This window comes from Heterodontus francisci, chromosome 9 (genome assembly GCF_036365525.1).
Source record: "Heterodontus francisci isolate sHetFra1 chromosome 9, sHetFra1.hap1, whole genome shotgun sequence".
NCBI classification, from domain to species: Eukaryota; Metazoa; Chordata; class Chondrichthyes; order Heterodontiformes; family Heterodontidae; genus Heterodontus; species Heterodontus francisci.
In genome coordinates, this window is record NC_090379.1 from 39,475,273 (window position 1) to 39,487,661 (window position 12,389).

A 12,389-nucleotide genomic window follows, 5' to 3' on the forward strand; every position below is an offset into this window, starting at 1 on the left:
ACGGCCGGTGGGTCTGATACCAGTGGCGAGCTCGCTGTACAATGTGTCTTTGGGGATCCTGCCATCTTCCATGCGGCTCACATGGCCAAGCCATCTCAAGCGCCGCTGACTCAGTAGTGTGTATAAGCTGGGGATGTTGGCCGCTTCAAGGACTTCTGTGTTGGAGATATAGTCCTGCCACCTGATGCCAAGTATTCTCCGAAGGCAGCGAAGATGGAATGAATTGAGACGTCGCTCTTGGCTGGCATACGTTGTCCAGGCCTCGCTGCCGTAGAGCAAGGTACTGAGGACACAGGCCTGATACACTCGGACTTTTGTGTTCCGTGTCAGTGCGCCATTTTCCCACACTCTCTTGGCCAGTCTGAACATAGCAGTGGAAGCCTTACCCATGCGCTTGTTGATTTCTGCATCTAGAGACAGGTTACTGGTGATAGTTGAGCCTAGGTAGGTGAACTCTTGAACCACTTCCAGAGCGTGGTCGCCAATATTGATGGATGGAGCATTTCTGACATCCTGCCCCATGATGTTCGTTTTCTTGAGGCTGATGGTTAGGCCAAATTCATTGCAGGCAGACGCAAACCTGTCGATGAGACTCTGCAGGCATTCTTCAGTGTGAGATGTTAAAGCAGCATCGTCAGCAAAGAGGAGTTCTCTGATGAGGACTTTCCGTACTTTGGACTTCGCTCTTAGACGGGCAAGGTTGAACAACCTGCCCCCTGATCTTGTGTGGAGGAAAATTCCTTCTTCAGAGGATTTATACTAATCCTTCACTAATCCCATATTCCTACCACATCCCCACCTGTTCCCATATTTCCCTACCACCTACCTGTACTAGCGGCAATTTATAATGGCCAATTTACCTACCAACCTGCAAGTCTTTTGGCTTGTGGGAGGAAACCGGAGCACCCGGAGAAAACCCACGCAGACACAGGGAGAACTTGCAAACACCACACAGGCAGTACCCAGAATTGAACCCAGGTCCACTGTGCCGCCCTGTGTTGGATGTTGCTGGTTTGGGAAGTGCTATCTGCATTTCTGTTAGAGTGATGCACTAAAGTAAAAAGTCGGCGGGTGAGACAGGATACCTGAATCTCACAGACCCGGAAGGTGGAATTCACATGTACCCATAGCACCAGCGTCCTTGTGACGTGTACCGCGCGGCACGCGCCCCAGCTCACAAGATCTCAGATAATAAAAACAAGAAATGCTGGAACCACTCAGCAGGTTTGGCAGCATCTGTGGAAAGAGAAGCAGAGTTAACGTTTCGGGTCAGTGACCCTTCATCAGATTTCCAGCATCCGCAGTATTTTGCTTTTATTCGCGAGATCTCAGATCACCCCGTACAGATGTGGCATCACCCATGCGCAATCCCCTTCAATGATCTCAGCACAATGTACACATGCGCGGTACCATTCTTTCGTACTGGCAGGTACACTTGCGCAGTTGTTCGCAGTTAAATTGCGCGTGCGCAGTGACTCTTTCTTTCTGCGCGTTGAGGGCCTGGCTGGGTTGTTGCTGTCTTCACTGCTCAGCCGAGTTCGGTTTTTCTGGTGAGATTCTTGGTTTAGTGTCCTTTTTTTTTAAAAGGAGCAGCCGTCGGCTGACGAACTCCGAGTGCCCTTAAGGGCAAATCCTCTCCTTGCCGTGATAATGCTGCCTGTTGTAGCGACACCGCTTCTTCGGCTTTGCTGGTGTGGTGATGCAAATGGCGCCAGGCCTGGTGACGGGCCGCCGGCCAGACCAGGCTTAAGCTGGAATGCGGGCATCGGCACTTCGAGACCGACGGTGGCTTCATTCGGTCAGGGCCTGGGTTCTTGTTCGGTGTGACGGGTCTGATATTGGGGGTTAGACGCTGCGATCCCGCCTGATATATTGGGAAATCTCCAGCCACGCGGCCTCCTCTTCCTCCATTGCACGACGTGTTCGCGTTTTCCTGCTGCTTTCCAGTGATCTTGACTAATGAAGTTTTAATGTTAAGCAATGTCTTTTGAGCTGCATCCAGGTAGTGCACGTTGGTTTTCAAGTGTGAATCTGCGCTTATTTTAATGCAGGACAGTTAAAGACTGCGGCTGGATTGGAGGAAGACAGATTTGCTAATCGATAACTTCTTTAAAGTAACTTGTTGACGTGGTATTCATTACTTGTGTTGATTTGTTTTTTTTTCTCTCCATCCATTCTTTAAATGTGAGAAAGAGGGGAGGGATTAACAACTTCCGTTTAAATATAGCACTTTTAATTTTTGGGGTGAAAATACCAAGATTTTTTAACTCCCTTCGTTCTTGGGATGTGGGATGGGTTCCCCTGCGAAGATGGTGGATCTTTCCTGAACCACTGCAGTAGCAGTTTGATGCAAGGCTTGTTAGGCCAGAGGGCAGTTAATAGCCACCCATGTTGGGTCTGAAGTCGTGCATATGCCTGATTAGGTAAGGGTGGCACGTTTACTTTCCTTTCGTGAACTGGTTTGGGTTTTTATGACCATTAGATATGGGACATTCCTATTAATTTGTGCAGAAGAGGGGCTATCAAATAGTTATGCCTGGCCCCTAAGTAATTTTTGATCCTTTTGCTGAAATATGCTTTTATTAATGTCTGTCTATATTTGCTGTTTGGGGATCAATCTAGAGCCTTTAGCTGACTTGGGCATCTGAGTTCAAAAAAGGTGAAATTGGAGAACTTCAGCTCTCCACACAATAGAAAAATTACTTGTTTGTTTAACCCACAGAACCATTATGCAGCTGTTTCTACATGCTCAAAACACCCACACCCTTGATGTGACTGGGGAAGAGACTGTTGGGGAAATTAAGGTAGGCTGCCTACTAAATTGTAAACTACTTTTTGCAGCTTAAAATCTTAACTGTGCAGAATTTGTTTTATATTTTAACAAATACCTGATGCTATAAGGCATTTCCAGATCTAAGTCCTTTTGGATTTAAGAAAATCATTTTTTTTTTTGAGTTGGGTTTTTAGAAATTGGGCGGCACAGTGGTAAGCACCGTAGCCTCACCGCTCCAGTGACCCGGGTTCAGTTCTGGGTACTGCCTGTGCGGAGTTTGCAAATTCTCCCTGTGACCGCGTGGGTTTCCGCTGGGTGCTCTGGTTTCCTCCCACAGCCAAAGACTTGCAGGTTGATAGGGGCAATTTACAATGGCCAATTTACCTAAGGTAGGTAGGTGGTAGGAGAATGGTGGGGATGTGGGATTAATGTAGTAATAGTATAAATGGGTGGTTGTTGGTCGGCACAGACTTGGTAGGCCGAAGGGCCTGTTTCAGTGCTGTATCCTCTAAATAAATAAATTGTTAATCTCCAGTGGTGATGCTTACAGTAGTTAAGCACAAATATCTCTGTATTTTGCTGTTAAAATGCAGCTGTGTTGCTTTTTATTAAGGCATTGTACAATGAAGTGCACATTCATATAGAAATATTGAGGCCATTGTACATCTAATTCTGGAATGCACACAGTTTAGTAGTGTAGATTTGCATATATAGTTTATTAAGTTACTGCGTGTCATGCTGTTCTTTTTGCACTGGGAGAAGTGTAGCACTTGAGCCAGGGAAGTCTGTTGTGTTCTGGGGTTGGTAAAACTGGAGAGGAGGTCTGTGTATTGAAGCTGTCATTATCAGGTCAAGAAAGTAAAATCTCACTCTTTGCAGTTAAATTGATCAGATTTGGAATATATGTCTCAGATTGGGCCATACCTACAAGACTACAAGTCTGAAGCATATAGAATTTTATTGTTTTGCATGTTTGGCACCTATGCTTGTAGATGCAACTGTTTAATTTGGTATTCATGTGCTTTGTGATGGGTAAGAACGCAAAGCCTGTTAACAATGATAGGAAGTAGCTGTATAAAAAGTTCTGAGAATGTGACTAGCAAATAAAACAGATGCTAATTGATTCTAATTTTAATTTTTAGAAGTGCTGGCATTGCATAGTGCAATGGGTTAGCATGCTGTCCTATCACTTCTGGGTTTTGGGTTTAAATCTAGATCCAACTAATGGGGTAATCTTGGCTGCTGTTGAGGAAGTCCTACCTGCAGTGAGTTTGGGGCAGTCCTAAGTCACTTTGCAGTGGATGTTGGCCAGTAAAATTGAATGGTGGTGGTTGTAAATAAAATTAATGCTAGTACTGTTTTGGGAGGGGTTTGCTCTTTTGATGGAACCTGTGTGTGGTGTCACAAAAGTGAATGTTGTTCCATTCTGTGTTGCTGGCACCATTTAGCTTAAAGACACTCTTGAAATAACGTTCATTTAAAGGTTTATCAGACCCATTCACTCTGGCTACAGGTTGATGCTAAATAGGGTGAATAAAGTCTATAGTAGTAATTCACTTTAGGCCTAGTTGTCTAATCCAGCATGTGGTGGTTTCAGGAGTAAAATACAGTCTTGGTCAGCTTCCAAAAGGAAACTTGCCTAAAGGGGTTAGGAAGGTTTCAAAAAAATTACATGTAAACTCAAAATGAGTTAATCCTTGTCTGATGTAATGATCACATCCATTTATATAGTAGTTATTCTACAGTGCTTCATTGAAGTGTAATCAGGCAAAATATTTCAGATAATCTTGGCTGCAGATACATTGAAGGATTGATCTGGTACACTCTGTAATGTCACCACCGAACTAATCCCCACAAACTGCTCTTTGATGAAAGGTGACTGGGCATTCGAACACTAAATCTGGGAGCGATTAGAAGAGTAAGAGGCGACTTAATTGAAACACAAGATCCTGAGGGGTCTTGACAGGGTGGATGTGGAAATGATGATCCTTGTGGGGGAATCTAGAACTAGGGGGTCACTATTTAAAAATAAGGGGTCGCCCATTTAAGAGAGATGAGGAAAACATTTTTCTGAGGGATGTGAGTCTTTGGAACTCTCTCTTCCTCAAAAGGTAGTGGAAGTAGAATCTTCGAATGTTTTTAAGGCAGAGGTAGATAAATTCTTGATGAGCGAGGGGGTGAAAGGTTATCGGGGATAGGTGGGAATGTGTTGAGGTTAAAATCAGATCAGCCATGATCTTGAATGGCAGAACAGGCTCGAGGGGCTGAGCAGCCTACTCATGCTGCTAATTCGTATGTTCATAAGATCTATAGTAAATGGATCAAGTCTGGTGTGTTAAGGTGAAACTTGTTTTAAGGATCACCTAATATAGTTGCATTCATAGTGTTTTTTTATCTAAATGTCCCAACACTGTTTTTAAAAATAATTAATTAATTTGTCGTCTGAGTATTCTAAGCTGTAGCTGGTAAGAATTGGAAAAGGCAGTCTGTACTGGGAAAATGCATTTTACTGTTTAACTTGTGGAGATGTTATAATGAACATTAACGATAAAAAAAGGTATTCTGTGGTTTTCGCTGTTTTGTACAGATTAAGGCTGACCATTCTTTGATCTGATTTTTAAATTCACAATTGCTGGTTTCAAATTTGATTTAACTAGAGAAATTTTTCACTTGTGCTTTGGACTAAAAGCACAAAAAATACACTTGTTCTTTGTCTCTTTATCAATTGAATCTTAAAATGAGATAATTATGTAAGTTGATTCTTGAATGGTGATTCAGTTTGGTATGCCAAAATTTATTTTCTCCTGATCATTTTTTAATTTAGGCCCATGTTGAATCCCTGGAAGGAGTCTCTGCTGTTGACCAAGTGATCCTTTTGGCTGGCGCTCCCTTAAATGATGAATCCATCATTGGCCAATGTGGTATCAGTGAGCACTGCACTCTAGAAGTAATTGCTCGATTGTTGGGTGGTATGTATTTTAGTGACTTGAATTTCTCTCCTTATTTTGCTATGTAAGCAATGTAGTGTTGAATTCTTACAGTATTGCCTGAACATGCCATGGCAGGGTGAGAGATAGCCGGGTCTATATAGAATTTGCAACACAGAATCACTTCATTTGGTCTAACTGGTCTTTGGTGTTTATGCTGCATGAGATCCTCCATCCACTCTACTTCAGTTAACCTTATTAGTGTAGCCATCTATTCCTTTATCATGTACTTACCTAGTTTCCCTTTAGTGCATGAGTGTCTCCAGGTACTTCATAGAGATGTAATCCGATAATCTTGTCTCCAGATTATAAATGCATTGAAGAGTGATCGGGCACACACATACTATTGCCACCAAAGTAATCTTCAAAAATTCAATGATTTTTAATCTCCCACCTTCACTCTCCCTCTTTCTCCCCCCCCCCCCCCCCCTGCAATAAGTAACTATGAAGGATTTCAGAACTTCAATTGCCTTCCATCACTTTGCTTCTGCTGATTCCCTGCATACAGTGGCATATGGTTGGGAAAATTGACTTTGGAGCAGAATCATCATAAATGCAAGTGAAAATTTTGCAGAATAGTTTTAAGATAAGATGGCTGTAGATTTTTATTTCACATTAATGCTACTCTACCTGATTTGAAGTGTTGGATTGCATATTCCACCAGAGTTGATTTGGTTCTGAATTTTCATGGCCAGTTGCATTGTCTTAAAAACCAACTTGACCTAAAGAGACCTGTTGCTTTATGCCCTCTACATCCTTCCCATAAAGATACTCATTTGTTAGTCACTGGACAACTCCATCAGCAGGTGGGCAGCAGCTACAAGAGCTCTTAAGTGGCATGGTGAATAATGCAGCTCACTAAAATGTCTGGCCACATTGCCATCATCCCTCTGATAACAGCTTGGGCAGCTGTACCCATCAGTGTAGGCATGTGGGTAAGCGTTCTTGCACCAGCTTCAGGTATGGTCGAGCAGGTGTTGCAACTTTTTCTTTATCAACTATATGATGAACATCTGTCATCAGTAGGATACAAGTTGACACGAACAATAGTGAAAGGAATGCTTAATCTATAAACTAGTTTATGATGTCTCTGTCTTGAACTTTGCTACTAAAAGTACTGTTCCTTTTCTCTCTCCTCTTGCTAGGTAAGGTGCATGGATCCCTTGCTCGAGCTGGAAAAGTAAAAGGCCAGACTCCGAAGGTAAATTTCTAACTAAAAGCATGCCCCACAACCAAAGCATCCCTAGGAGTCTTTACTTGTAACTTTTGTGTACATTTGTGGGATGTATACGTGTGTTTGTGTGTATAAACTGTGTGCATAGTTTCATCAGTTTGTGTCCCTAAGAGGACTGCATGTGTCTTTTTAACATGAGCAAGTCAGCAACTGCAAAATCCTGATGGGTTGGCAATCTTTACTCAAGGCTATGGCAAGCTATGATGACTGAGTGCCAATCCCACTGCAGCCTTCATCTGCCTTCACAGCCATTAATGTACATGTGCCTTGTTCATCCGCCTGTTCCACTTTTGAGGACTTGAAACATGTTTTTGAGATTCGTCCCTCTTGATCTACCCAGATCAGCATAGCAGGCTCACCTCATGCAAGTTTTGGCTGGGACAGTGTTGGTGGAAGGGCAAGCTGTGAGCAAAACCCCACTCAGTTTGGGATGCAAGTACCAGTGGGAAGGTACTACTCAGCAGAGCCCTTGAGCCTGACTGTGATGGACGAGTGGTGTTGGAGATAGGACTGTGAACCAAGTCATAAATCTGCATATGCATGATGGTCACTGAGTTCTTGAAATTGGGACAGAAATAGCTCTCTGGCAACAGCATCCACAACTGAGCAGTTATTTTTCGGCTTCACTCTACTCTCCTCACTTGCGGAAAGGGCTAGTAAAGGTGTCCCAAACTGTCCTGACTGGGAAACTGCAACTGTTGGGATCACTACCCTTGTGGTCGAAAAGGCACATAAACAATAAACTGCATGAGTTTCTGTATTTGGATATGTGCATGCTTATGGACAGTGCTCTGGTCAAGTGAGGAGGGTTTGAAGGGCTTCCCTCTTTCACTCCTTGTTAGATCACAACAGGTTTCATTCTTAAAGTGGAGGTGCTGGCCAATTCAGTAGGTGTTTGATTTGGTTATGATCATAGCCAGTAAGCAATTGGACAGTTTTTTTTTTTTGAGTTAACAAAGGTTAACTCTTAATTTGGTTTAGGAACAATAAACCACATGCCAGCTATCTGGCTTGAGCGCGCGCACACACACTAGAGGTTTGCAGACACATAGGTTACAGAGTGGGGAAAGGTAGATTGGTTGAGTTAGAGCCCATAGGAAAAAAAGAGGTATACAGTCTGGCATTTGGTCATTCAGCTGCCTTCTATCAGTGGCCCTGAGGCTTTTAGTTTGAAGAGGTAGATGACTGTTTCAGTGATGCTCTTGGAGATAGCAATGCAGATGTTATCCTCCAATGGGGTTTCTGATTGTAGTTCCAAGTCAGGATGGTGTGTGGCTTGGAGGGGAACTTGCAGGTGGTGGCATTCCCATGCTTCTGCCCTTGTCCTTCTAGGTAGTAGAAGTTGTGGGTTTGGAAAGTGCTATCCAGGAGCCTTGGTAAGTTGCTGCAGTGCATCTTGTAGATGTTACACACTGCTGCCACTATGTCAGTGGCAGAGGGATGAATGTTGAAGGTGGTGGATCAAGTGGGCTGCTTTCTCCTGGATGGCGTCGAGCTTCTTGAGTGTTGGAACTGCATTGGGTCTCCAGGAAAGTGAAGTGTTCCTATGGGGAGTCACAAGATGAGTTACTTGCTGCAGAATTCCCAGCCTCTGACATCCTCTCGTAGTCAATGTTACTTGTATGGCTGGAGGAGTTCAATTCTTGGTCAGTGGTAACCACCCAGGATGTTAGTGGGGGATTCTACGATGTTAATGCTGCTGAATGTAATGGGGAGATGGTTATTGCCGGCACTGTTGTGGCGCACATGTAGCTTGCCACTTACCAGCCCAAGCCAGAATGTTGTCCAGGTCTTGTTGCATATGGATACAGACTGCTTCAGTATCTAAGGAGTTGCAAATGGTGCTGAACTTCGCGCAATCATTAGTGAACATCCCCACTTCTGACCTTTATGATGGAGGGAAGGTCATTGATGAAGCAGCTGAAGATGGTTGGGCCTCGGATACTACCCTGAGAAACTCCTGCTGCGATGTTCTGGGACTGAGATGATTGACCTCCAACCACAACCTGGACTACGTTACTGTCCGAGCCCAGGATAGGATGGATGTGCACGTCGCCTGAGCTATGTGAGTAGCAAATGACTGCTGGATAGATCAGACTTGCATGCTGCACCATGAGCATATGCCTGACACAACACTGAAGTTCCTCAAAGCAATCCAGGAGAAGATTTAACATCCACATTCTCCAGGATATGAAAACAAGAGAACAATTACGGGTGCAGCTTTCTTCCTGTTTTGTTGTCACAGGTTTGAATAATCCCAGAGTGGCAAGAATTTGGGAGAAAATCAAATCTAGATCCAAGTAACATGCACCCAGACCATTGGGTTGGAATCTCGCAAGCAACAAGACTTCGAGAATCCACAAAATTCTCGATTGGAAATGTCAAGCCTTCATTGTGTCAAAATCACCCTACATCACAGCAGAAACTAGAAGAATACTAAACCAATCTGAAGCTCAGAATATTTCATCAAGAATAAATGTTGGGTGGAGAAGGCCAATGAAATCAGTTACACAGACCTGCATGACATGCGCAGCTTCTTCCAGACCATCTATGGACCAAAGACAAATGGTCCATCTCTCCTCTGAGCTGAAGACAGCATTACTGTTGAAGATGATGCAGTTATCAGATTGTTGGAAGGAGTACTGCTGGAATCATCTCATTCAGGAGTCAACAGTATCAGACAAAACCATCAAAACAACCCCTTAACAGTCTGAGTGATCATATTTGGGTATTCTGCTGACAGTTGCTGAGATACAAAAGGCTATCCAACAGATGAAGAATAACCAGACATGTGGGCCGGACAGCATTCTTGCGGAGATCTGTATAGCTGGTGGTCATGAACTCTTGCTCAACCTGTCAGACCTTTTTTAACAAAAATCTGGGAAGGGGTACTACCTCTTAACTCTGCTGTGCCCTCACCTTTTTTTCACTTTTTAAGAAGGGTGATTAATCTATTTGTGGGAATTAGAGGCATATCCCTTCTGTCCACAGTGGGGAAGATTCTTGTACGAATCCTCCAGAACTACCTCCTACCTGCCGGCAAATACATACTTCAGGAGACCCAATGTGGTTTTCATCCATCCAGGATAACCACAGATATAATCTTTGTCACTTGACAAATCCAAGAAAGGTGCCTGGAACAATGCAAGGAGCTCTGTATGGCTGTCAAAAGCTTTGATTCCATTTTTGGAAAGTTCTCCAGAGACTTGGATGTCTAGCAAAATATATTACCGTCCTGCAAGAGTTACAGGGTAGTATGACAGCAGCAGTCCTTTGCAATGGATTGGACACCAAGCCCTTTTATATCCAAATGGGAGTTGAGCAAGGCTGTGATTTGTGCCCACTCTCTTCACTGTTTACTAAGAAACTCCTTTCATGACCAACTTCCACAAGGGTTTATGATTTGAGTTTTGACTTGACTGGAAGCTTTTCAACCTTAACTGGCTACAAGCCAAGACTAAAGTGACACTCCAGCACATTCATGACTTATGATATACTGACAACTGTGTGCAGTTGTGGCCCACATTGCAAGTGATATTCAGACCGACCTCAACCTTTTTCAGCTCTATGCTCTCACTCAACATCAGCAAGATAAATCCTCCCCAGACAAGCACCTCGATCTCCAGCTATTGTTGATTGGAAGACTTCAGAAGTCATCGAACACCTTCCCCATATCTCGGTAGCTATCTCTCTCAAAAAAAATTACTATCTAAGTGGAGAATTCAGCACAGAATCAGCTGTGCCAGCACAGCCTTCCAAAAATTGTGTAACCGTGTCTTCAACAGCAAAAATCTCCCAAGAGGACAAGGGCTGTTGTCTAAAATTTGTCACCACTCTTCTATATGGCAGTGAGACTTGGTCACCTATCAAAGGCACCTATGGTCACTGGAGAATTTCCACCAGCGGTGTCTGCAGGATGCTCACTCAGTTGGGAAGACTGAACAAACTCCAGCATCCTCACCGAAGTTAATTCCTTCAGCATCGCAATCATGATCATGTGAAATCAGTTCCAATGGTCTGTACATCACACCTGCGTGCCAAATCGTCCTCCGAAGCAAATCCGTTTTTTTTTTTCTGTCCTCTATCAGTTGCGAAAACATTTAAGGACACTCCTGGCCCCATTGAACAGGGGACAAATTCCCATCGATGCATGGGAGGAACTTTCTGCTAACCATGCCATGTGGTGATGTCTCCTCCACCAAGCCACAACACACTTGGAAACTGACCCCATAAACTCTGCTGTGGAAAAGTATCAAAAGTGGACAAGGAGAGCAGGGCCCTGGCTCAAGGATCTCCCTCTGGGCAGCACTTGTCGTCTCTGTGCAAGGACCTTGGTTCCAGGATTGGCCTGCTGAATTAGCTGAGGATACCCAAATCATGAACCCTGGCAGACATCCTCATTTCGAGGGATTGTCAACAACGACTACATTTGTAATGACCAGTTTTGTGTTTTCTGGACTCAGGTTTTTTTTACTGAATCATATATGGAGATCTGAATTGCCCCACCTCTGGTGCCCATGAGCAGTTTCCTAATGGATTTCTATCTTTGGTGTTTGTCAATTCTGGTGTAGCTATTTTTCAGTTGATAGTGCTCTGTTCAAGTTTAGTCAACAAATTTTTTTTTACTTCAAGGTACAGTAGTAAATTATTGTGGACAACTTTTTGTTATGTAAAGCAGATGCCCAACTTGGGAGCTGTCAAAGCCAGCAAGTTTACACAATAGTGTAAGTCCTAATATATGTATATAAACCCTACATGCATTGTTTAAGGGGGAAAAAGGACAATAGCCTCTAATCCTCCATTCTGCTGTATCCAGTTACAAAAGCTGGTTATATTTAATATTAGAATGATGACGCTAATCTGAATTTTCACAAACTAATGCAACCAATAACTATTCTCTTTATATAGGTTGCAAAGCAAGAGAAGAGGAAGAAGAAGACTGGCCGTGCAAAGAGGCGCATGCAGTACAATCGCCGTTTTGTAAATGTTGTGCCATACTTTGGCAAGAGGAAGGGGCCAAATTCAAACTCATAAATGTGTTTTGAGTTGGTTTCTGATGACAGAAACTAACGATTTGATTCAATAATGAATTGAGATCTGTGCTTAACTGTCTTACAGGCGTGGTTGGTTGTACTGCAATTGGCTTTACATTCTGTAATGTGAGGAGTTAATAAAACGCTTTACATTTGTGTGTCGTCTCCAATAGCTTTTCAATTTCCAGCAATTTGTAGAGTAGTGAATATTCATAAACTATTCTCAAGTATCATTTAAATGTACCCATACTTCACATTTATTTATAGAGCTATACAAGATAATCCCAAGATGAGCAATGTTGCAAAGCTGTCAAAAATATACCTTCGTCAACTAGTGTACTTCAAAGCTTTCTTCCACGCAG

General features: G+C 43.3%; 1 protein-coding gene across 1 annotated transcript; it reads left to right on the top strand.

Annotated features, from left to right (window-relative positions):
- The first annotated feature begins 1,442 nt into the window (after window positions 1-1,442).
- Window positions 1,443-12,183, top strand: faua (FAU ubiquitin like and ribosomal protein S30 fusion a). The gene is made up of 5 exons (XM_068038861.1): window positions 1,443-1,550; window positions 2,723-2,804; window positions 5,598-5,742; window positions 6,906-6,961; window positions 11,903-12,183. Exons 2-5 carry the CDS (start codon window positions 2,730-2,732, stop codon window positions 12,026-12,028), a joined length of 402 nt encoding a protein of 133 aa, XP_067894962.1. The 5' UTR covers window positions 1,443-1,550; window positions 2,723-2,729; the 3' UTR covers window positions 12,029-12,183.
- The last annotated feature ends 206 nt before the right edge of the window (window positions 12,184-12,389 follow it).